Below are 23,667 nucleotides of genomic sequence, written 5' to 3' on the forward strand. Positions count from 1 at the left end.
GGTGCCAGGTAGGCCCCGCCCCCTCTCGGTGCCCCGCCCCCCTCTCCCGGTACCCCAAGCCGAGCCGAGGCGAGCCGGTTCACAAACACCATGAGTTTATTGCCCGGTGTCCCGGCGGCAGCGCCCCGTCCCCGCGAGGATCCTGCCGTCGGCTCCCGCGCCCAGCGCGGCTCCGGGGGCGGAGGGGAGCAGGGCGCCCAGCGGTTCCACTGCGACTTGCACGGGGGGGGGGTGGGGGGTGGTGCGGCCCTGGCCGGGCAGGGGGAGGCAGAACCGGCCAGGGAGGCAGAGGGGGGCAGGAAAGGGGAAAGAGGGAGCGGAGCAGTCCTGGGCCGTGGCCCCAGGAGAGGAACACCAGCCCTGGAGCGCGGGTTGGTGTTCCCCTCCCCACGGGTGCAGTGGGGGGCACATTAATCCAGACCAGCAAGGATGATGTGCAGGCACTTTCTAGGAGCCTTGAACTCCAGGCTGGGTGGGAGAAGGGGCTGCTCCAGGCCCAGGCAGAGGCACAGAGGAGCTGGCGGAGGAGCCTGGACAAGGCAGGGGAGAGGGTGTCCCCTCACCCCAGACCAGGTTGGAGCTCACCAGGCTCCTCCTCAGCTGGAAGGCAGAAGGAAGCAGCCCCAGCCCGAGGGCCCGGGGCCTGCAGGGAGAGCAGCTTCTAGAAGGGGAAGGCAGGGGACACCAATGACGGCATGAGCCTCAGGGCTGGGGCCCTGGAGCCACGCAGGCCTGGAGTCCCCTCAGCAGCAGGGTCCACCACCAGTTCCCAGGACAGCACTCCCCCTGCTGGGAGACACAGATCTCCACCTGGGAGGAAAGGAGCAGTGTTAGCACCTCACTAGGCAGCCACCCCCCTCCCCAACCCCTCAGACTCACTAACCTCAGAGCCGATAGCTCAGGCTGGCCACCTTGGCAGGATGCGTCACCGACCAGAAGTTGCGCTTGCTCTGCAGCTGCTGGAAGGGATTGAAGCGTCTCCTCCGCTCCCGCTTCAGTTTTTTAATCTTCTTCACCTGTGCAGAGGCACAAAGGCTCGTGGGGTCAGCATGCAAGTACCCTGCCTCCCCCCACCAGCCCCAGCCCAGGATGCAGCCAGCACTCACCTTCCCCCTGTCAAACTCCTCATCCCACTCATCGATGACAGTCTCACTCCGGGCCCACGCTGCATCCTGAATGGCATCCTGGCTGACAGCTGAGATCTCACCCTCCCAGGTCAAGACTGTGGAGCAGCACAGTCAGCAGGGAGCACCATGCTGTGTTCCTCCACACCCACTGGCACAGGGCCCCCACCCCATGCCAGCGGCTGGAGCCCCTCACTCCAGCACCCCACTCTGCAGCACCTCCAACAGCCCCTTGGCCAGGTGCATCTGCCCAGCTCCAGAAGCCCCCGATGCTGCCTGCACTGGTGCTGGGGGGAGCCCAGGCCGTGGCAGAGCACGGAGGGCTCTGCCCATCTCCAGGGCCCAAGTCAGGGGAGCTGCAGGGCTGTTTACCTGCCCAGGCAAGCAGGGATTACCTTGTTTGCCATAAGCCTTGTCCAAGGAGTTCCTGAGCAGCTCCTCCACCACACTGGACGCCTCCTGGCTCCCAGGTGCTGTGCTAGCTCCCTGGCTGAGCTCAGGGCTCAGGGCAGCTGGGTAGCACCCGTACTCATCTCTAGCCTGGTTGTCCCAGGCACACACTGCCACTGCGGAAAGACGAGAGGTAAAGACAAGCCTGAGGGAGCAGAGGGAGCTCCTGTGTTGCTCCATCTCAGAGGCAGATCTTGCCCCAGGAGACACTGTCAGGACTAAAAACACGGTCCTGATGGCACAGGGTTTTGGGCACAGTGGGGCCTGTCCTGGGCAGGGAGGAACTGGGGGTAAATCTTCATCCCTTGAGGGGCCTGTCCCCATGAGCCTGGAGAGGAGCACACACTCGTCCAGGGTACAACAGGACAACTCTCTTGCAGGAGCAGCACGCAAGCCTGCGGGCAGGTCAGCTGAGGACAGGGCCAGGAAGACAGGCACCACCAGGCAGTTGTGGGGACCAGCAAGCACCAGGGTCTGGACACCAGTGCTCTGAGGGACTGCGTGGGCAGATGAGCAGCCAGCTCTCCCCTGCCAGGCACCAGGCAGGGTGGAGGCACACAGTCGTACCTGGGGTACTGTCCATGGCATCGATACCATTGGCAGCCGGCACCTCCAACACCGGGCTGCTGAGGCTTTCCCTCCGCTTGCGCTTGCGGTGCTCACTCTCTCCAGCCCCAGCCTCCACGCTCCAACGCTGTTTTGTCCTCTGGGGCTCCATCTCAGCCCTCCTAGAGCTGTGGAAGGCAGTACGGGTCAAGCTAGCTCTAGCCAGACCAGAGAGGAAAGAGCTTGAGCTCCCTGCAGGGCAATGGGACACAGGGACACCTGCACCCCAGTGCTGCACTTGGGGATGGGTGAAACCACCCCCAGCAAGCTGGCGCTCCAGCTGGCTCCATGGCAAGGCTTGTCCCATCCACAGAAAGAGGAGACACACCCAACTGCAGGCCAGGGAGCCTGACTTCAGGCAGAGCAGAGGTCCACAAGGCTCTCGTGTGCCCCCCAGGCCCTCACCTGCCCGAGGACAGCATCCTAGGGCAGTGCTCTTCTGCCTCCTCCATCCTCCTCTTCTTCTTCTTCTTCTTCTTCTTGAGGGGGGAGATGGGCTCCGTGTCCAGGTAAGTACTGGGGTCTGACACATGTTGCTTTGGACTGCTTTCCAGGTTCTGCCAGTATGGCACCTCCCTGCTACTTCTGGGACACTCGCCTGCCGCCTCCTTCCCTGTGAGGGACACTGAGCCCTCCTGAGCAAGATTATTATTCTTCCTGGGAGGGCTGGAGACATCATCCTTGCCCTTCACAGCTGGAACACAAGGGCTGCCATCTGCTCCATGATGCTGCTTTCGGTGCTTCTTTTTGGAGGAGCCAGGGGTAACCTTGCTGGGCTCCTTCTCCCTGCTGCAGGGAGTAACGTGGTGCGAAGGTGGGGCAGTGGAACCGTTGGTCAGGAGGGAAGCTGAGGGCTGAGGAGCTGAGTTGAGGTTGAAGCTGCAGGCAGGCTTTTCAGGATTTGGCAGTTTGAGAGCAGATGAGGACAGTCTAAAGGACAGGAAAAGAAGCTGACATGATCTGAAAGCCAGGTCAGGAGCAGAAGCCCTTCTTTTCCTCCCCACCCTGAGGTGCATGAGCACAGCACCTAACTGCTACCATCCCAGCCATGAAATCTGAATCAGATCCTGCTTTCAGAGCAGCAGCTGCAAGTGCACATAGTGACCCTGCACCTGCCCAGTGCCAGCCATGCACAGGGCACACCATGTCCCACGGGGGATTAGGAAAGAGTTAGTGTTGCTGCAGCACATGTCAATGGTGAAAGTTACAAGACAGACCCGGGGCAATCCGTGCCAGCCCAGGAGAACAGGAAAGCCGGCTGCCAAAATCACCCCCCGAGCCAGCTGCCATGACAGACAGTTACCTCGTGGAACACCCCAAGGCTGCTACTGGCCTTGCTGCCATGCAGGAGCCTGGGAGCGACTGGTACCGCTTACCTCGACTTGCCAAAAGGCCAGGGAGTGGAGTCAGGGTGGGTGGTGTTCGTGGGGTAGGTGTGGCCAGCAAATTGTGGGTGAGGTTGTGTGTGGCGGTCACTTCTGCTCGCCTTCCGCGGGGTGCTGCCCTGCAGTTATCGACATAAATAAAAACTTGGTGGTCTAAAGAAAAGAGGTTTCCGTGAGCCAAGAGGAGAAAATAAAAAGGGGAGCCCAGAGAAAGGGGAGGGGAACAGACACAGATGGGGGGAGGAAAGTGAGGGGTGGTAGAAGAAGAATCAGAAGTGTTTTCAGTTAGAAGCACAGAGGATAAAAGGAAGGAAGGAAATTTAAAGAACAGAAACCCAATGCATCGTCCTGAACCCTGGCTGCACAGCGGCACCCAGAGGTGCCAGTCCTGGGGAGCATGCAACTCCACAGCCCTCCAGCTGCAGCATCACCTGCTCCCACTTGCCCCAGGGGACCCGCTACCCTTAGAAGGCTGGCGAGGCCACCCCACTGCAGGGACTGGCACAGCCACCCCTCTGTCCTGAGCAAGAAGGCAGGAGCCATTTCTCCTGCATCACTTAGGGATGCAAACAACAGCAGGGGCCTGGCCCTGCACCCCATCCCAGAGGGAAGGCAGAGCAACTGCTACAGGCCTGGGGCTAAGGGGCTCTCCCTGCCCACCTCTGGCTTAGCAAGATACCAAGCATTAGCTATACACTTGCCCCCAACACAAGCCCCAGTTCAGAAGGCACAAGACCTAACTGAAGTCTCAGGGCAGAAGCTCAGACTCACCTTTTTGGCAGAGAGTGCCAGCTTCTTGGCCGGTGGCGGTGACATCATACTGCTCAGCTCCAGAGTGGCGCTGGACAAGGGGGAGGATTTCAATTTCGGCGACTTGGAGTCTTCAAGGGAAGTTGGCTCGGTGCTGGGGCCAGCAGGGAGGTCTGTGCCACAGTCTGTTTCCTGAGAGGTGCAGAAGCTGTCGGTTCTGCTCTTGACCTTCTGGGACGCTTTGGCCATCTTCCCCACTGCGCTGTGCACTGGGCTAGCAGCACTGCTGCCACAAGAGTCCCTCTCCAGGGTCCCACCATCGTCCCCACTGCGTCCAGGCTCCTCGATGTGGCTGGGCTCCAGCAGCAGCTTGGGTGAGGTAGGTGGCCGCTTGCTCTCGCAGGAGCTCTGCTGGGGCAGCTCTTCTTTGGCCCCACTTGCATTGTTGGTGTCGCAGAAGCCCTGAACTGCTCTGGGCACAGGAGGCAGCTGTGGGAAGGAGAGCTGCTTCTTGGGCCTCCCAGCTGCATCGCTGGGCAGCGCTGTGCCCGTGTGGGTGGCTTTGAGGGGCAGTTTGGGTGATGGGGACCCAGCAGGCAGCTTCGGTGGAGCAGTTCCATTTGGCAGCTTCAGCCCTGTCTCGAACGTGCTACGGGCCACAGGGACTCCAACCTCCTCTGGTCCTGGCAGCTTCTTCCCTGGCAGCATGTCTGTTCTCTAGACAAAGAGGAAGAGAGAAGTTCACCAAGGAGAGAATTCAAAGAGTCAAGGATGCAGAGCAATACTGCCCTCCCTGTCCCTCCCCAGGCCCTCACAGGAACCCTTGGCCCAGCAGGATCCCTCCTGCAAACAGCCTTCCCTCACACATGCCCATTTGGAGCAGTGTGCCTGCCTCCCTGCGAAGCTGCAGCCACCTGCCCTCTCAGAGAGGACAGAGGGGCGGCAGCTCCCAGGAGCACTGGCCGACAGCTGCCTTTAGGACTCACCTTGCCCACCACTGGTGAAGACAGGGTCCCATTGGTCATTGTTTTCTTGACCGGATCAGAGATGCTGCCAGTGTGGCCAGGCAGGCTGGAGGCAGCTTTGGCAATGGGCCCCTCTGAGCTCTTGCTAGGGCTGGGCATTCTGGTGAAGGCAGAGAAGCACACATGTTATCTCCAAGGGTTTGAAAGACTGGAACACTCTTGTCAGAGACGCGCACAAGAAACAGGAGGCAGAAGATTCAAGGAGGTGATGCACTCTTGATCTACAGCAAAACCACGACAAGGGGCTGGACCTCTCCCTGCCATCCTCCTCCATGCCAGCATGTACACAAAAGCATTGGGGCTACCTGGGCCAAGCTCCTTCCCACACACAGGCACATGCCCTGTCCCAGATGCTGAGAGCAGGGGGCAGAGGGGCTGGGAGGCACAGGGTGCTCTCACCTCAGGTAGAACAGCACATAGGCCTGCTGGTTGAGGACCACTTTGATGTTGCTGGAGCGGACCAGGTCATCGTTCATTTGATACCACTGCCCATTGCTGGCCTGCAGAAGAGAGAATGGGGTCAGGCTGTGTCTAGGGGACCCTCCTGACCTGAAAAGCAGCAGGAATGGTGCCTGTTGGCAGAGCTCCTCTCCCCAAAACCCACAGGCAGCCTAGGACAGGCAAGGGCACTCTGGAAGAGCAGAACTCCACGCTTCCTGCAGCAGAGCACAGCCTGTACCCCCCCACCCAGTGATCCACATCACACACGTCTGCCGAGTATCCTCCTTTCTGCACACTACAGGGACTCACAAGCATCCACCAGCCCCCAGCCCAGAGAGAGTGCCAAGAGAGCGCCCTGGACTCACCTTCACGTAGCAGTAGTAGTGCCCTGCATGACAGCTGTACCCAGAGTGCACCAGCACTGCATAGAGCGCATACATGACAGGATCCCCATTGCTCTGAGACATGTAAGGGCGGATGTTCAAGAACTCAGGGTACCCCACGTCCTACGGAGAGAGGATGTCTCAGGAGCCTGCACAGCAGCCTGTTTTCTTGATACAGCAAGAGCAGCTCAGCTGTCCTACGAGTCCCATCGCTTGAGGGAGGGGGACCCGCTCTCCCCAGGCAGAGGTCACAGTGAGGATAACCCCAGGATGAGCCAAACTCCCACCACACCACACAGCTGGGGAAGGGCTGCAAGACTGCAGCAGAACTCGCACTGTGCACAGACCACCTCCCACCCTGCTCTGGAGACAGTCCCAGCTCTGGACTGCTGAGCACTCACCTTTGTGATTTTGTCTCCACCAAAGCTGGCAAAGCGCTTCAGCGAGAGCGTGAGAACATTGGAAGCTCGGTGGATGGTGAAGCGTTTGCTGGCTGACACTTTCTTCTTGCATCTGCAGAGGAAGAGCTTGAGCTATTCAAGCTGTTTCACCACTCAGATGATCTCCAGCCCTGGCCAAGCGGCAAACCCCACGGAAATGACCCTGCTGACACCAGGCACCGCTCCAGGCACCTGCTCACAGACATGTCTGCTGGCCCAGGCCCTCCTCACAAGAGGAGGAAGCTGAGGAGTGGCAAGGCTTCATCGTAGGCTTCCATGGCCGTGTACTTCACAGTTTACCCATGGAGCAGGTTGAGAAGCCCTGTCATACTGCAGCAGGCTTCCCACCTGCTTCCCACCAGCACACCCGCAGGCCCCTTCCCCACCTCAGGCCCGCGCACTCACTTGGCACACATGTAGGCGTTCTCCCCACCCAGCAAGTCTGACTTCACAAACAGCTCCAGTGCACGCACTATGTCTGCGGCTTGCTGCAAGGACAGAGGAGAGGTCAGGGCATGAGCGGCCTGTCACGCGACAGCCTGGTTCCCTGCTGAGACGTTGGCCCTGAGAGATAACACAGGGCTGCAGAGTAGACCAAACCCAAGAGCCTGCCACCAGCTAGGCACCGGCCAGCAGGCTGCGAGGGATGCCTGCACTGTCCCCCAACACCAAGGAGCCTCAATAGAGGAGGTGTGGCTCACACTAAGGCAACGGGCACTGCTCTGCCAGACAGAGAAGGCAGCGCAACAATGGAAGCGGCTTCCCTCTTGCTTGCACCATGCCTTGACACTGGCAGGTTAAGGAGCCTTAACAGCAGTAATGGTGCAGTTGCAGGAAGATCCCCCATGACAGCAGAGCTCCTCCCCATCCCCGACCCTGCATCAGTACCCTGATCTCCAGCGCCAGGTCCAGGTAAGGGTCATAGGTGTCCGAGACACCCTTGCACACTGAGCACTTCACTGCAAAAGAAAAAGCAATGAGTACACCCTGGCACAACACCTGCACCCACCACCGCCCCAGCACAGCACAGTGCAGGTAGCTGCAGTATTCCTTCCCCCTTTGGGCTTGCGCTCTGGGACATCGCCACCAGGATTCACAGCCTGGCAAGGAGGAAGGCTGGTAATTCCACTATGTGCTGAGATGGCAAGTGTTGCTAGACAGCTAGTAACACAGGTTCCTTTGCTGGTGGCAATAAGCAGGGGACCAACAGCTTTCACCACAACAGGGGTCACGACCCACAGGCACCACAAGACTGGCCAACTGCAGCTCTGGGTAATTTACACATGCCTAGCACTTTTCCCAAAAGATTTTTACTGCAAGGCTCTCAGGGAAACAGCAGGTCCAAGAGTCACAGGCCCAGGACCTAGCAGCCAGCACTCACCACGGGACCGCAGATAACCGCCAAAGATCTGGTGAACCAGCGTCGTGGCCTGGGTCTGGCGATCCAACCTAGAGACAGCAGCACTGGATCTCACACTGCCCTTCTGCAACAGCCACCCCCCACAGGTCCCCGCTGTCCTCAGGACAGCTCCCCTATGTGCTCTGGCCAGCGGGCAGGCTGCAGAGCTTGAGGAGTAGAAGGAATTCGCAGCCTCTGCCGGTCTGCTCTCCCAGTGCCAGAGCTCAAGGGGTGGCACCAAGCTCCAATGCACACCTTCCTCTAGAAGGAGCAGAAACTCCTGGCTGGAGCTCAGAGCTGGGCACCGCAGGCAGAATCAATGCAGGCTTCCTGGGAGGGGGGACCCAGGGGGAAAGCTGCTCACCCACAGCCACAGAGCTGGGGCTGAACTAGCAAGCATGCCTGGATTCCTTAGCAACTGGGACAGAATCCGAACTCATAGCAGGATCTGGCGACAGGACCACAACTATGCTAGGGCGGAGGTGTCAGGAGAAGGCAGACAACAGCCCAGAGCTGTGTCACAGAGAGGGCAGAGTGTTGGGTGATCCACCTGAGGGCCCCTGGAGTCAGCACCCCCCTCTGTGAGTCCAACCTGGAGGACACATTCACCCCACAGCCCCCTCCCATGGGTGCACGGGACCAGTGAGGGGACAGCAGAGAAGAGCAATGGGCCACCAGAGGCCCCACATACTTGGTACAGCCATTCAGGCAGGCCTTCTGCATGGCATCAATGGTGTAACGCAGGAACTCGTGTGCATCCTCCTGGTTGCCGAAGCGTAAGTGCTGGGCGATCTCTGCAGGAGAGGGAGGAATCAGCCCCAGCACATGCTGCAACAGATGCAGGCCCTCCCTCCCTTCCTCAGGGCACAGACTCCAGGATTTGAGCCCCTTCGACCCAAACCAGATGTGAGACTCATGCCGGCCATAGGGGAAGCCCTACGCAGCCCATGAAGTCACCAGCCCCCAGCAAGCTCAGTGAGTCATCTCAGAAGAGCCGTCTGCCAGGACCTGCCCCAATCTCAAAGGTTGTGCTCCTGGCATTAGTCACCGCTCTCCTGCATGGCTATGGGAGGGGAGGGCAGCCATCCTTACTCTTGAGGTCTCGGATGAAGGACACTGGCTTTATTGCATTGCCGCTGTTGGCAAAAGCCTGGATCATGTGGTTCTGCATAACGCACATCATGCAAAAGCCTCCTTGGTGACCTGGAGCAGGAGAGGAGAAGACACGACATTGGGGACAAACCCAGGAGAAAGGGAGGCAGTACAGGGGATGGGGGATCTCTGGTCCAACACAGCTCAGCCACGCTCAGTTTTCCCTACGAGCTCTGTGTCTCTGCACAGTTCTGGGGCATCCCAACTACACAGGGACCAGCATATGCCACTCTGGCTAGCACAGCCCATGTCACAATACCAGCCACCACAACTCGCCCAGATGAAATGGCATTCAGGAGGATAGAAATAGGTCACAGGTACTCGCCAGAGGAGCCCACAGATTGACCCTGAGGGGCAGATCCCACCAGAGCCCTATGGACGGTGCTGCTAGCCCCACATGCTCCCCTTGGTCACAGCTCAGAGCAGTGCCCAGAGGACTCCCTTTCAAAACCACCCATAAACAGCACCTGCTGTCTGTACGTAGCCTTCTGCCCTGCCCTCACGCAGTCCCCACAGACAGGGGCTGTTTGGGACCCCCAGCTCAGCCCCCAGGAAGCCAACAAACTCCACTGGACCCATCTTAGCCCTAGTTATGCCCAGCAGAGGCAAAGCCTCCCCAGACACAAGGATGCAGAACACTGCTATGGCCAGGAAAAACGAGTTGTACACAGGAATGACCCCGCAATGAAGAAACAGGCAGGGGCGAACAGAGAAAGTGCATCCTGACACCTGCATACCCCTCGACAGAAACATGTGCAGAGGTGCTGAGCGCAGCACTGGGAGCAGGACAGGCGGGTGCTCCTCCTCCCCGCCAGCACGGCCACCCCAGCCCTGCCACCCGCTGAGCCAGGCCTCCCCACTCACAGGTGCGGCTGTGCTCCTTGGAGAGCAGATAGTTGGCGAGCGGCGGCGTGTAGGTCAGGCACTGCACCGTAGAGTTGAGGAAGCAGGTGTTCCCTAGGTTTTGAAGCCCGGCGCCGACCCGGTAGATCCGCTCCCACTTCATGGAGAGGCGCTCCGCAGGGAAGAGCACCTTCTGAGGCACAGGGACCCCATCCCCGTGGCTCCCAGGGGCATGGCCGCTGCCTGCAAGAAGAAGGGCCATGCGGGGTGATGAGCCGCAGGGCCGCGGGGCACGGGGAGGGCCCCCCTCGCCCTCTCCACTTACCCTGCTTGCCAGGCGGCCGCTCCTCAGGGCCGCGGTGGTGGCCGGCGGCCTCGGCCTGGGGGTTGAGCAGCACGTACTTCCCCCGCAGCAGCTCCAGCTGGCAGGAGAAGCCGCGGCTGGCGGGCTCGAACTCGATCTTCTGCAGCAGCACCTTCTTGGCCGAGGCGGCCAGCAGCCGGCCCAGCTCACCATCCTCGCCCACCTCCCGCCGGGCCGACTTCAGCACCTCCCTCAGCTTCTCCACGATCGGCATGGCGGGGCCCGGCGGCCCCGGCTGCGGAGAGGCGGCGGGCGGTTCAGCGGAGGGGCCGTTACCGGGGCCGCGCGCTGCCGGCCGCAGCTTAGGCCCCGCCGCAGGCCCGGCCCCGCCGCCGCGCACCCCGGAGGCCTCAGCCGGTCCCCACCCGCCGCCGCTACGGGCGCCGCGCCCTCCCGTCCGCGACCTTGAGCGCCGCCGCGCCGCGCCGGTCCGGTCCGCCCGCCGCCACGTGCGGCCCGCCCGGTACCGGCGGTGCGTTGCGGTGCGTTGCGGTGCGTTACGCAGCGCCCGCCTCTCAGGGGGAAAGGCAGGGCGGCGCCGTACAGAGGACCCGGTCCCGGTGCTGCCCGCCCTGTCCCGTGTCGCCCCGTCCCGCCGCACTCACCATCCGGGCCTCCGCCGTCGCGCGCGCACGTGTCGTCTCTTTAAAGAGGAGATGCCCGCTCACCCGCCGCCGACACAAACTCCCTCCGCGCCTCTCCCTTAAGGAGGCGGATACAACACCGACCCCGCCCTCCTCTACGGACGCTTTCACTGGGCCCAGCACACTGACCCCGCCCCTCGGCTCCGCACGCTGCCAACGCTCCGCGTCCCAAGGCGGACTGGGGGCGGAGTGGCGCTTGCGCGGCCAAGGGGGCGTGGCCAGTTCGGGATGTGTGTGACGCGTTCATTGTGAGCAGGCGCGCGTCAGCAGGGCGGGGCCAGCCCGCTCCCCGCCCCGTTAGACGCCGCGGCAGCGGTGCCGGGGGGGGGGGGCCGGTCTGAGAGCGGCCCCGCCGCAGCTCCTCCCCTCGGGGCCCCGGCCCGGGCAGGCGGCGGGAGCCCCGCGGGTCCGAGTCACTACCCGGCGGGGACCCTCTGCTTCTCGGCCGGGGGGGACCGGCTGAACCGCCGCACGGCCGAGCCGGAGGAGCGGGTCCCCGCCGCCGCTCTCCCCTGCCCGGGAACTCCCGGTTGCAGAGACCCCGCACGAAACCGGTGCGACTCCAGCGCCTGACGAGGAGAGACGGAAATTACAGCACAGGGACCATACAGCCGGTGGCAAAACAAGTGGAAATATTAAACTCAAAGATAGACTACCAGCAGAGACAGGAGTAAATGGCACATATGATATAACCATACAGTAAGCGAACAGGAGTCGTATATGGGATTGATTAGAGGTTGGGGATTTTTTTTTCTTTTTCTTTCTTTTTAATTTTTCTCTTTAATACGTTGAAATTGCCCAGACTGGTCCAGTACGACATCTTAAACCTTACAGGGACGCACAGCATGAAAACGCCCCCAGAGCGGGGCTGCGGGGATTATTCCCAGCACGCTCCCAAAGCTACGGTAAGGGGCAGCGGGCGCACGTGCCGGTGCTGCCTGTGTCGCGGACGGGCAGCTCTGCGGCACACGCTGGTGCCGCTGCAATGTGGGAATGGCTCAGAGAAAGCGGGGCCCAAGGTGTGTGGGAGGGTTCACTGGAGGGGATGGGTTTTCCTGCGGCTGCCTGCACCCGGCCAAGTGCTGGGCTCCATCCCCGCCGCCGCAGAGCAGGGAGCTCAACTGGCTGCAATGCTGCAGCGCTACCAAAGGCCGCGGCACGGCTCAGCAAAGAGCTGCACGAGGCGATGGTAAACAACGTGCACCCGCGCCGCCGAATCTCCTGCCTCTGGTGCTCTGCCGGGGAGGGAACTCCCTGGCAAACCTCGCTGCCTGCCTGCAAAGCTGGTGGGCCTAAGCCTGTCCAACGGTGGCAGCTGCAGAAGGGTCTGGCAGCAGCTCTCCGCCCGTGCAGGAGGTTGCGGTGGGAATAGACCCCCCCATCGCTATGCTGGGGAAGGTGGTGAACCCCCTGCTCACCTCCATGTCCCCACGAGGAGAGGAGCATGTGGAGAGAGGGGCAGGAGTGCCTGGGTGCACATGGGGGGTCACCCCAGCCATGCTTATGTGTCCCTCTGGCTTTTTGGGACAAGGCACCAGCGCAGGAGCCATCTGGCCCCACGAAAGGCCCGTGGCCCCTCGGACGTAGGTGGATGTTCTGCTGCATGGTAAAGCCGCCCAGAGCCCCTGCCTGGAGGGCTGTACCCTTCCTGCAACGCAAAGAGAGGGTCGGGCAGTGGGTGAGGAGTGGGACAGTGGGGTCCCCAGTGCTGGAGGGTGGCCAGGGATGCTGCAGTGAGGAGCTGCTGGGGCAGCTCCCCCGTGGTGGGGGCACTGGTAGACCTGCTACACAGACAGGGCAGCTCCTGCCACTCATGAGGGTTCAATTCCTTCGCAGCTGCTAGGGCACCAGGGCTGAGCGTGGCCAGGTGGGGACGTGGCCCCAGCAAGTGGGTGCCCCCACACCCCGCTCAGCCTTGCTGTGAGCAGGGGAGTGCCCAGCACAGCCACGGGCTGCCAGGTGCCTGCGACAGAGCTGGTCCCCATCCCTGCCCCCTGCACATGCGTGGCAGCCACCACAGCCCGGGGACCCCTGCAGCCGAGCGGATTTTCATGCTGTCTCCAGGAATTGATATCAGCGTGGACCAGTCTAACATCTCGCAGGTTTTTTCTACTGGCTACTGGAATGCGCTCGTTTGGCTTAGGGGTCCTCAATGTCGAGAAACTCTTGCTTGGGGGGGGCCATGCCGCGGTACCAGGCGCACGAGCCATCGCTCCTCTTGATGCAAGCATAGTGCTTCGCCTGCCGCCCATCCACGTTGTTCTTCTCCATCGCCCAGTCTGTCCAGAGACACTCATCCAAGGAGGCGACGAAGCAGGGGATGGAGAGGCAGCGCGAGATCTGCACACAACAGAGACCGTCACCAACGACCCTGACTGGGGGAACGCCGGGGCGGGAGGGGGGCAGGAGGAAGCAGCATGGGGTGGCTGGGGCTGATGGTCCAGCTCTGGAACAGGGATGCCAGCTGCCCCATCCATGAGGGGCACGGCGGTGACCCTGATGCAGGGGGACGGAGGGAACTGAACCCCTGGGCGTGGGTCCCATGGCTGGCCTTGGTTCCTAGCTGGAGAGTCAAAGATTTGGGCAACCTTCCCACACCCCCGGCTGCGTGCCACGCTCCTTGCACAGTGTCATCCTTGGAGGACAGGGAAGAGCACTTTGCCGCAGAGCCCACACCTGCCTTGGGGCTGCAGACCCCACTGCCATGGGGAGCAGGGGGCAGCCCAGCCACTCACCTTGCACTCGCAGCCCATCTGGTACCGCTGGTTTAAGCTTTTCTTCTGGGTCGGGCTCAGCGAGTCCCAGGTGGAGACCAAGTCACAGAGTGTGATGTGCATCTTGCCATTGCCCTCTGACTTGCCTGGGGAGAGGCAGAGAGACTGTTCAGACGGTCCCCCCAGGTGCCCTGGCAGGGGGATGTTGACTGGGGCTGGCATTGACTCAGGGTGCCTGGGGCTCAGCCCACCCTGGGGGGCCGGAGGCTGCAGCAATCCGGCCCCTCCTGCCATGGACTGTCCATGGTGAGCCCCGGGAAGCAGAAGCTCATCCCCCAGCTGTCCCTGCCACAGCCTGGGGCTGCTGAGCACAACCAGGACAGAGCTGGCGGGTCCACTGAGAGCTGGTGGTTGGAGCAGGAGGAGGCAGGGGCCTCATGCCTGGAGAGTGGGCACACACATCACAGGCGTCTTGGGAGGTGCACAGTGTCCCCTGAGAGCCCTCCCTCACAGCCACCCACCTGCAATGAGATACTCCTTCTTCCCGCCGGTGTCCAGCAGCCGGCCACACACGGCAGTAGATGGAGCCGTGTAGACGAACTCTATGTCCTTGTCGGGGCCCTTAAACATCTGGAAAGAAGGAGTAGGAGTGAGCTCCCAGCACAGAGGCTGCCCCGTCCCCCCCAGTCTCCTGCCCCAACTTGCTCTGTTACCTTGATCTGCTTGATTTCATACTGAATTCGTTTGATCGGATTCCCATATATATCATTCCCTGAATCCACCTCTTTCGCAGAGACGGCCTTTGCTCGGATCACTGCAATGGAGAGGTGTTGAGGTCAGCAGGGGTAGCAGGGGACCAGAGGTGCCGCCAGCACCACACAGTGCTGCCCTGGCATCCCACAGGGCCTCCCACCCTTGCACAGGGCTGGCTGCCCACACTGCCCACAATGAAGCCCGCTGCCCTCCCTGCAGACACCCAGTTGCCCGCAGAGCTGGCTGTCACATGCTGTCACTGAAGGGACGGGGCTCTGGCACGTGTGGGATAGTGGCAGACAGCGTTGCAGCAGCACCATCACAGGGACTGATAAGGAAAGGTCACCTCAGTATCACCTGTCCCCACTGCCACCAGCCGTGCTGGGCCGGTCACCCTTGGCCACCGCTGGCTCAGTCTCTGCCCAGCCCCTGCCAGATTCATGGGTGCAGGCTGGCCCTGCCCGGGCTCGTGCCCATCACCCAGGTGGCACTGGGACAGCTAAAACCTGCCAGCAGCATCCTGGGAGCACTGTGATATTTGTCCCACTGTCATTAATTAAACCAGTCTCTGACGAGGGCCCCAGCCAAATGCCCACATGGCCTGGCAGGGCTGGAGGAGAAAAGGGCAGAGGGAGCTATTTGGAGGGTCACCTTTGGGTGCAGAGAGAGGCAGAAGCCATGGCCCCATGGCACCATCCCGGCCACTCACCATGGCCAGCACGAGCACTAATGCTGCCCACCAAGTGCCTGCACAGACAGCTCGTGCCAGGGTCCCCAGCTCCACCAGGCCCCCCCATTCTGTAGCCCCCCTCCCAGAGGAGCCAGGGAGCCCACCAGCCCCACCACACCCCCTTGCCAGGGGAGCGGCAGTCTTGGGACCAGGCTGCCTTTGCACCCCACAGCCAAAACTTGGGGTCTGTGTCCCACCACGGAGGGCTCCCAGCAGCCACAGGGTGATGCTCTGGCTGCCGGCTCCCTGCCAGACCTCAGCTACTGTTGCACAGAGCCTCATGCCGTGCAGGCACAGAAACCACATCCTCCTGGGGCTGGGGGCCGCAGGGTGTCACTTCCTGCCCTTCCTTCTGCAAAAATAACCTGGGGATGCTGAGGACTGGGGCAGTGGGAAAACACGACCCTGTGAGAGGAGGCAGCAAAACCTCCAGCCAGCAGCTCCAAGCAGCCCAGGCAAAGGCAAGAGCCTTCCTGGTTCCACAAGGCCCCAGGGAGGTCCCAGTGCTCAGTGCCAAGGGGTAAAGTTGAGTGCTCTGGGCTGGCAAGGCCACAGCACCCTGGAGCTTGGGGACAGTGACATGGACACAGCTCTGCCATGGAAGGGTCCCTGTGGTCATGCTGCCAGCACAGCCTGGGGACACACAAACTGGCATGTGAGTGCTCAGCACGTGGCTGTAACCTGCAGGGTGCCCAGGACAGGCAAGGCAGGCAGGCAGCAAGCTCACCCTGACCCACCAGCTCAGGATACAGCAGCTGGTTTGGTGCTGCGCTGTGCAGGTCACAGCCACGTATGGTGGATGCAGCCACTCAGGCGTGTAGGGCCTGGTCCCTGCGCTGAGACCAGCAGCTCCCCACTCTGCCTAGCTCCCCCCACCTGTGCGGTGATGGGAGCGCCCAGCCAGCCCCAGGCAGTACCAGGGATGCCAGGGACACTGATGGCACAGGGGGCAATGGCAGCCCCAAAGCCGCAGCTCCTGCTCAGCACCCCCACAGCCAGGGTTTGAGCCAGAGAAGGGGTCTGGTTGCAGGGCAGGGGCTCACAGGGCTCCCTGCTCTGCTCCCCCATCCCTCGGGGGCACCCCAGTGTCCTGCCAGCCCTGTTCCGCATGCATGCAGCAGGGTAGGGAACAGGGAGCCACACTTTAGCCAGGGCGGCGGGAAGGCAGGCTGGGGACACAGCTTGTGTCCCCCACCAAAAAGTTCTGGGGTGGGAGCAGCCAGGGGCTGCCTGCCAGCCTGACAGAAATGCACTTGCCTTCTTTAACCTGGCACGGCAAGGAAAGGGAATCTGACCGCCCTCTATAAATAGCACAGGGCATAAGGGCATGTGGATTGGCTATTTAAGCTGAAGGTCAGGGGACACGGCCCCATGTGGGTACCAGTAAGTACCAACCGAGTTTACTCTGGAAAGGAGAGGGTGGCCACCAGCACAAGCAGGGGCTGGGGAAGAGGCTCCCCAAAACAGCCACCCCAGTCAACGTGGGCACTCGCTCGGTGCGGGGCAGGCAGACGCAATGCCTGCTGTTTCCAGGGCTGCACCGAGGACTTTCCCAGCCATGCTCCCCTCCCTTGGGGAAGGGCCAGGCTGCCCCGGCACGCTGGCAGCGAAGCAGCATCAAGGCCACGCAGGAAGCCCCAGCTTCCTTTCTTGGAGCCGGCAGCAGGGTGAGCTCCTCTGCGCAAGCCCCCCAGCCCAGGCCCAACTCAGGCTGAAGGAGCTCTGCTTGGCAAACACTGGCTTGGTCCCTGCCCGCTGCCTGTGCCCACTCCTCTGCCAGCAGTGCGCCCAGGTCACTGCAGGCATGGGCCACCCCTTGCCTCCCAACCCAGCGGCTGCCGTGTCCTCCCACGTGCTGCGGCGTAACTTGGGTGCAACGGAGCTGGAGAGCCGTGTGCTGACTCCGGCCCCGTGGCTCCAGGCGCGGGTAATGGTTACTGGTTCAGTGGGCTCCAGCCTTTTCCATTCACGTGCTGATGAATCACTTGACAAAAATGCAGCCCAATTCTAGGCGGATTTGTTCTGAACAGTGCGGCTTTGTGGAGGGGACGGCTGTGCTGCGCTTTCCCCGCCAAGACCCCAGCAATGCAGCCAAGCTGCTCTGCGCCAGCCAGGAACCGGAGCGGCGAGGAGGGTGAGCCGCAGGGATCGTGGAGGGGAGCCCCGGAGGAGACCCTGGCTGAGATCCCTGCAATGAGGAGGCAGGGCCAAGGGACAGAGGAAACCCCCCGGGTGCTCAGAGACCGGCAGTCAGACCTCCCCAAATGCCAATGTCTCCATCAGCTGCATCACCCACCACTCCTGCCATTCGCCTGGACAGCCACCAGCCACAGGAGCCCAGACCCTCCATGAAGCTGAGCTGAGGCTCTCCTGGCTCCCTGGGTGCTTGGCAGGCGCAGCACACCACTGGCACTGGATGACCGAGTCTGACCAGGGCAATGCTGGAAGCGCTCCTTCCCCAGGCAGGACAAGCTGCAGCAAGAAGATGCACCGTGGGGCCGCCCCCTCCCAGCAGGGTGGGAGCCCCACCAGTGACAACCCCTGTGCTGGCCCCCAGGGCTGCAAGCTGTGGCCATCCTGTAATGAGGACTCTGGACACCCCCAGGGGCAGACCCCTACGAGGCAGCGGGTCCCCTTGCTGCCCTCTGCCACCAGGGTTCACCCCACTGCCCCAGCAGGGCAGGGGGTTTCACCCCTGTGCCAGAGCTGCCAGCTGGCTGTTTCCTGCCTCTGCACTGGGAGAAACCCCAGCACTCACCTTTAACTCTGCACAGAAGCTGCCGCATGAGCAGGGCTGCGCTTGCAGCTAGGGCTTCCAGAGCCCCCAGCCCTGCACACCAAGCAGGGCTGCCCGCCCGCACCCACTGCCTCAGGGGACTTGGGGCTGGGGCCAGTTCCAAGGGCTTTTTCAATAACCCCCCACACCTCGCTGTGGTTGCCTCAGCATGGCCTGTGGCCGCCATCTGCCTCCCAGCACCGCTCCTCACTGCCCCATCCTCCTGCCCGCAGCGGGATGCAAGTACGGTCACAAATGCAGGCAGGGAAAGGGGATCTCTCCCCGGCTGCAGAGGGGTGGAGGTCCACGGGGAGCTGGTGGGAGGTGGTGATTTCCCACACTGACCAGCTGGGGCTGTCTGGGGCCAAGGAGTCCAGGGCACCCCGCAGCAGAGGGGTCCCCATGCCATGGTGGGAAGTGGTGCCACAAGGAAGGGCCCCATGCTGGGGTCCAGCTGACCCTGCATCGCATCCCCATGGCTGGGTGATGAGCACGCAACCAACTGGGACAGACTGGGGCTGCAGTACAGCTCCAGGAGCAAAGCTGGGGGCAAATAGAGTCACCCAGTGCCACAAACCCATCGAGAGGTCCTCTGGGCTTGCCAGCCAGTGGGATGCTCTCTTCTCTGGACCCTGCTGCATGGCTACCCCAACTCAGGGGCTGCACCCCATGTTTCTGGCTGCTGAGCAGGGAGTTCCTGCTGCAGACAGTTGCCATCGCAGCAGGAGCTGCCGTGGGGAGAGATGCTGTGAGGCCCTGAGGAGAGATGCAGCAGCCCAGGTTCTCCCTGTGAAAGGAGGAAAGGGGTATTGGAAGTGATGACCTGCCCTGGTGAGACCTGCCAAGAGAAGCTGTGTGGGTGCTGCCCTGCAGCTGGGATGGATCCTGCCATAGCCCACCCTACCTCGGGAAAGCTGCTGAAAAGCGCCTGCCTATGTGTGCCCTATGGGCAGAGGGGCAGCACAAGGAGCCTCAGCCCTGGGACTCTCCTCCTGGCCAGAGACATGCCAAATGGCCACCCCTTCCTCCGCCATCCCACCCCAGACCCCACCACACGGCCCCACCAGCACCCGCCCGCAGTCCCCTGGGAAGTGCCGATGCCCACAGACCACGGGGGCCGCTACTGGGCTGAATGGCTGGGGAACAAAGCTCCCTTCTCCGGGGCTGCTGGCAGCCGGCTGAGCAAAGGGGCCGGCTGCCAGTGCCAGCACTGCCCGCTGCTCGCCCAGCACTGCCAGCCTGGGCGCCCGTCCCCACAGCAGGGGCAGCCCTAGGGTCACTCCAGCCCCTCCTGAGGCCAGCAGAGATGGAGAGCCGGCAAACTGCCCCCAGGAGGGGCTCAGTCCCAACCCTGCCTGGCATGCAGGCAGCAACCAGCCCCCAGATGCCTGCCTGCACCCCAGCACCTGTGGCGGCAGCGGAGCCGGGCACCCCCTGCCCTGGCACAGCAGCAGGGTTGTGTTGGGGATGTGGAGACTGGAGGGATGTGGAGCTGAGCATGGCAGCCCCACAGGGAGAAGCAGTGGAGGCCATGGGGACTCCGTGGGTGCATGACAGCACCCATGGGGAGGTGGGAGGCAGTGCCTGAGTACCAGGCCCTGCTTCTTTGCCGGCCTGCATGGGAGCCATGGGTTACGCGCTGCCACGGCCGTGTGCGTCATCCCGGCCCTCTGACGGGAGCGGGACGGGGTCCAATCAGCGGCAGCCCCAGCAGTCAGCCCACGGCTCCTCCGCGCCAGCTGCACGGAAAGGGCTCCGACCACCGGAGCTTGGCGGAGCAGCACAGGGGACCAGCAGCTCCTCAGCCCCACCAGGGCTCGGCAGGGCCCACCAGGCAGCTGCACTCCCTCCAGCAGCCCTCAGCAGGGACTGCTCCCACCTCTCTCCCCAATTCGGCCTGGTCCCTGCTGGCTGCTGGCAGCCTCCATCATTCCTCCCCCTCCTCTGCGCTCCCTGCACCCCATCCCAAGGAACCGAGCACTGGGACAACCGGGATCAGTGCAATGCTGCCAGGGGCTGCATCCAAGGTGCCCCCTGTCCCAGGTGGCACACCGAGCCCCTGCTCTCCACTGCCTCATCGGCCCCTCCTGGAGCCAGCACTGGCCACAAGGCCAAAGCCACGGCCACGCCCAGAAGGGCTGAGCATCACCTCCCTCAACCACACATCCCCACACTGCTCTAGAGGAGAACAAGCAGAAGCTGGGTCTCCTGCTGCAGCCCCCGGTCCATCCACATCCCCACCTGGCAGCTGAGCATCTCTCACAGCTGAGTGGCCCCAGCAGAGCAAACCCCCCCAGCAAGCAGAGAGTAGCTACCAGCCTCTGCTGCCCTGGCACAGCCTGGGTAAGGAATGGCAGATGGGGCAGCCCTGAGCCCTCGGGCTGTGCAGAACACTGCTGCCCGTCTCATGGGCCAGGAAGTATAAGCACAGGCAGGCCAGGTCACTTTTCCCAAGTCACCAGCTCCAGTGACACAACTCCTAGCCTCTCCATGACCCCCAGCCCCTCCAGCACCCCATGCTAAGGCAGAGTCGCATTTGTCTCCCCCTGCACCACCTGGAAACACAGCCCTGGGCTCCAGCTCTGCTCCAGGGGACAGCCAGCTGCAGAGGTCAGAGTGAGGGTAGGGGGCCATGGGGAGGCACAGATGGACATGGCAGGCACTTTCCATGCTATGGAGCAGCAATCCCAGCCCCACAGGACCAGGACCCCACACTATACTCACCCAGCTCCCCCCAATCAAGGGCTGAGCACAAGCCTTGGGACTCACAGGACACCCCAGGTGCACCCAGCACCACAGGGCATCAGCCACCCCATCACATCTCCACCAAGGGCCCAGCCTGGACATGGGCTGCTTCATCCGCAGCAGCCAGGGAAGGTCCTGGCAGCACCCAGCACCCCAGGCTCGCCCCAGGTTCCTCGCACTGGCAGGGAGGGAGCTGGCAAAGGAGCCTTCCAGCTCCAGAGAGCATCTGGGGGAAGATGAGAAGCAGCAAGAAGGCCAGGGATCACAGGCTGCAGGAGATGAATCCACGTTGTGTGGACAGAGAACGCTGGGAAGCTCATCCCGGGATGAGCCCTGCATCCCCGAGCCCAGCACTGCCCCCACCTGGGGTCACACAAGACAAAAACTATCCAGACGAGCCGCACAGGGAACTCAGGCTGGGAGTCGTGAGGTGCCAAAGCTGCAGGCAACACAGCCCGGGAAGAGGCTGCCTCGGCAGGACAGGCTCTGGTCACCCACAGGACAGGCACCTGCTGAGGGCAGCGGGGCAGCCCGAGCTGCAGGCGACCACTGCCAGGCCACTACACCTTCCCAGGGGATGGCTGAGACAGCCGGGGCTGCCGAGACAGACAGTGACTCAGCAGCTGAGTCATGGCTGAGCCGTCACCCCGGACGGGCAGTGAGTCACGAGTGCCCGGGAAAGCTGAGCCCGATGACAGCGTGACGGGAAGCCGCAACCCCGCTCCCTGAGAAGATGCGGGGAATCCCATAGTCCAGAGGCACCGGCTTGAGTAGCAGCTCCAAAAATTCAGCGCTCCATTTTGTTTAGAAACCTCCCTGTCCCCAACATGCTTCACGGCACGCCGTGCTGAGCAGCAAGGCTAGACGGAGCTGGGGCACATGGGGCAGCAGCCAGATGCTCCAGGAGTTGCCCCCGTGGAGGAGAAATGCTGAGAGTGGGGTCTGGAAGGGTCGAGGGGAGCCTGGGAATCCATCAGGAGCATGTTGGTTCAGGAGCAGGGGATGGGGCAGGGCCGTCCAGAGGTTGGAGGTGCCTAAGTGTTTGGGAATGTCACCTCTCCAGCTAAGCCTGGGAACTGCCCCGCAAAGGAGAGCGTCAGGAACTTGGGCTGGTCTGTTTGTTTAATATGTTAAAATTTAATAAGGGCATTATTCATAGAAAGAGGAATCCAGATCCCGGCACTGCCAAGCCCTCCCTTTCAGCAGCATCCAAGCCGAACAAAGTGGGACGGGGGAGAGGAAATGCCTGGGAATAAGGAACAGACGGGAGGTGACCGAGCCCAACGCGGCTGGCTCTCCCGGGCTGGGTGCTGGCTCCGTGCTCCAGGCCGGTGCCGTCCGAGAGGCGGCCGCGCTCGGCGGGCCCTGGCCTCCCCCGGGGCCGTCAGCTCCCCGCGCTGCCACGTACCATCGCGGTTTAATCAAAGTTGGAAGAGGCCGGGCTCACCCGTGTCACCGGGGCTGCGCCGTGGGGAGCCCGGCCCAGCCCCGGCCCCAACCCCGCGGCGGCGGCTCCTCGCATCGCCCGGGGAGCGATGGCTGGGCGCCGCCGCTGGGGTGTCTCCCCCCACTCCGAGACGAGCGGGGAGGGACGGACACACCCCGGACGGACGGACGGACAGACGGACCGCGCCCGGTCGCGCATCTGCTCCCGCCGACACACCCCCGGGGCCGGCCGGGGCGCGGAACCTGCACCCGTGCGGGGCTGCGGGCAGGTGCCGGGGCCCGGGGCGGCTCTGCCCGCCCGCCGAGCCCGGCCGCTCCGCGCCAACTTTCCACCCCTTCCCCCGCCGGGAAGTTCGCGCGGGCCGGGCCGGGGCTGCCGGGGGTCCCGCCGGGGGTCCGGGGAGGGGGGGGACACGACACACACAAAGCACGGTGCGGGGGGCGGGCAGCACTCACCTACGTCCGCGTTGCAGAAGGCCTGTTGCGGGTGGATGGGCGAGCAGCTGCAGGCGTCGGCCGGGCGGGCCCTGCCGAGCAGCAGCACCGCCAGCCAGGCCAGCAGGCTGGGCAGCGCGGCGGGCATCTTGCGGCGGGGCTGCAAGGCTCAGCGACCCGGCTGAGAAAGCCGCATCCACCGCCGGACCCGGCCGAGCCGCCGGCGGAAAGTTTGGGTCCGGCAGCCGCGGCCCCTGCGCGGCGTTGCGGGCGCTGCTGCGGCCGCTCCTCCGCTGCCTTCTATGGAGGTGTTTTCTTCCTTCCCCTGCTGCCGCTCAGCCTCGCTTTTTAATGTGCTCCGGGGATTTGCTGCTCCTCCTCTGCATGGCGCGGGGCCAGCCCGGCTGCTCCCGCCCCTCCGCAGGATGCGGATCCGCGCCGCGATCGCCTCCCCCGGCCCGGCCCGGCCCGGCCCCCGCCGCCGGCACCGGCTGCCCCCGCCCCCGGCCGAGCCCCGCGCATCCCGGCCGCCCCCTCCCGCCACCCGCGGCCCCGGGACCCGCCGCCCCTTCGCCCATCAGGCAGCAGCGGGCAGGGACGGGCGGCGGCGGCGGGAGGGCGGGCAGCGGGAGGGGAAGGAGCCGAGGGGCAGGCACGGGAGCCCGGCCCCAGCTCGCAGACCTGGCTCCCGGCCTGAGCCGAGCGGAGCAGTAAATTGCAGAGGAGGGCTGCGATTATGTCTGTGCCCAAGCATTTCCTCTCCTTCCGGCTTCTCCAGCTCAGCTCAGCTCATCCCACCGCTCGTGCCCCCCTCGTCTGCTCCCTCCTCTGCACCCACGGCACAGCTGGCCGATGGCTGTACTCACCCAGGGGTCCTGCACCGCTGTGACATGTCCACAGACCCTCGGGCCTCTCCCCCTTGGCCAGCAGCCATCTGCCCTGAAGCGTGTCTCCAAAAACCCCACCTCATTCCCGTCCTGGCTGCATCACCCCAGAGGGTGTCAGGATGCTGCCAGTCTCATGGTACCTGTATGCCCACACCCAGCCGGCTGCACGAGCGTG

General features: G+C 63.1%; 2 protein-coding genes across 3 annotated transcripts; both read right to left on the reverse strand.

Annotated features, from left to right (window-relative positions):
* Positions 1-80: 80 nt before the first annotated feature.
* Positions 81-11,084, reverse strand: USP36 (ubiquitin specific peptidase 36). 2 transcript variants are annotated; one of them, XM_075111133.1, is made up of 20 exons: positions 10,968-11,084; positions 10,324-10,597; positions 10,020-10,241; positions 9,096-9,206; positions 8,695-8,797; positions 7,986-8,053; positions 7,493-7,563; positions 7,010-7,092; positions 6,566-6,677; positions 6,147-6,287; positions 5,740-5,840; positions 5,302-5,440; positions 4,337-5,032; positions 3,557-3,684; positions 2,586-3,110; positions 2,142-2,308; positions 1,520-1,690; positions 1,107-1,222; positions 884-1,016; positions 81-810 (listed from the first exon to the last, which is right to left on the reverse strand). In XM_075111133.1, exons 1-19 carry the CDS (start codon positions 10,968-10,970, stop codon positions 885-887), a joined length of 3,363 nt encoding a protein of 1,120 aa, XP_074967234.1. In that variant the 5' UTR covers positions 10,971-11,084; the 3' UTR covers positions 81-810; position 884. The 2 variants fall into 2 exon arrangements, with proteins under 2 accessions (XP_074967234.1, XP_074967235.1); XM_075111134.1 differs by lacking the exon at positions 10,968-11,084 and adding an exon at positions 10,767-10,787.
* Positions 11,085-11,616: 532 nt separating this feature from the next.
* Positions 11,617-23,056, reverse strand: TIMP2 (TIMP metallopeptidase inhibitor 2). Its single transcript, XM_075111118.1, has 5 exons — positions 22,627-23,056; positions 14,434-14,534; positions 14,242-14,350; positions 13,742-13,866; positions 11,617-13,346 (listed from the first exon to the last, which is right to left on the reverse strand). Exons 1-5 carry the CDS (start codon positions 22,751-22,753, stop codon positions 13,146-13,148), a joined length of 663 nt encoding a protein of 220 aa, XP_074967219.1. The 5' UTR covers positions 22,754-23,056; the 3' UTR covers positions 11,617-13,145.
* Positions 23,057-23,667: the final 611 nt, after the last annotated feature.

Source organism: Phalacrocorax aristotelis, chromosome 16, assembly GCF_949628215.1.
Source record: "Phalacrocorax aristotelis chromosome 16, bGulAri2.1, whole genome shotgun sequence".
NCBI lineage: Eukaryota > Metazoa > Chordata > Aves > Suliformes > Phalacrocoracidae > Phalacrocorax > Phalacrocorax aristotelis.

What these genes read in the sequence shown, in the direction of transcription:
- USP36 (XM_075111133.1), bottom strand. An exon ending in AGGATGCTGTCCTCGGGCAG is followed by an intron (nt 2,309 to 2,585) that starts GTGAGGGCCTGG and finishes TGCCTTCCACAG; the next exon opens with CTCTAGGAGGGCTGAGATGG. An exon ending in TGCCATGGACAGTACCCCAG is followed by an intron (nt 1,691 to 2,141) that starts GTACGACTGTGT and finishes GTCTTTCCGCAG; the next exon opens with TGGCAGTGTGTGCCTGGGAC.
- TIMP2 (XM_075111118.1), bottom strand. Translation starts at nt 22,753, where the DNA reads ATGCCCGCCGCGCTGCCCAGCCTGCTGGCCTGGCTGGCGGTGCTGCTG. An exon ending in GAAGGAGTATCTCATTGCAG is followed by an intron (nt 13,867 to 14,241) that starts GTGGGTGGCTGT and finishes GCCTCTCCCCAG; the next exon opens with GCAAGTCAGAGGGCAATGGC. An exon ending in AGATGGGCTGCGAGTGCAAG is followed by an intron (nt 13,347 to 13,741) that starts GTGAGTGGCTGG and finishes TGTTGTGTGCAG; the next exon opens with ATCTCGCGCTGCCTCTCCAT.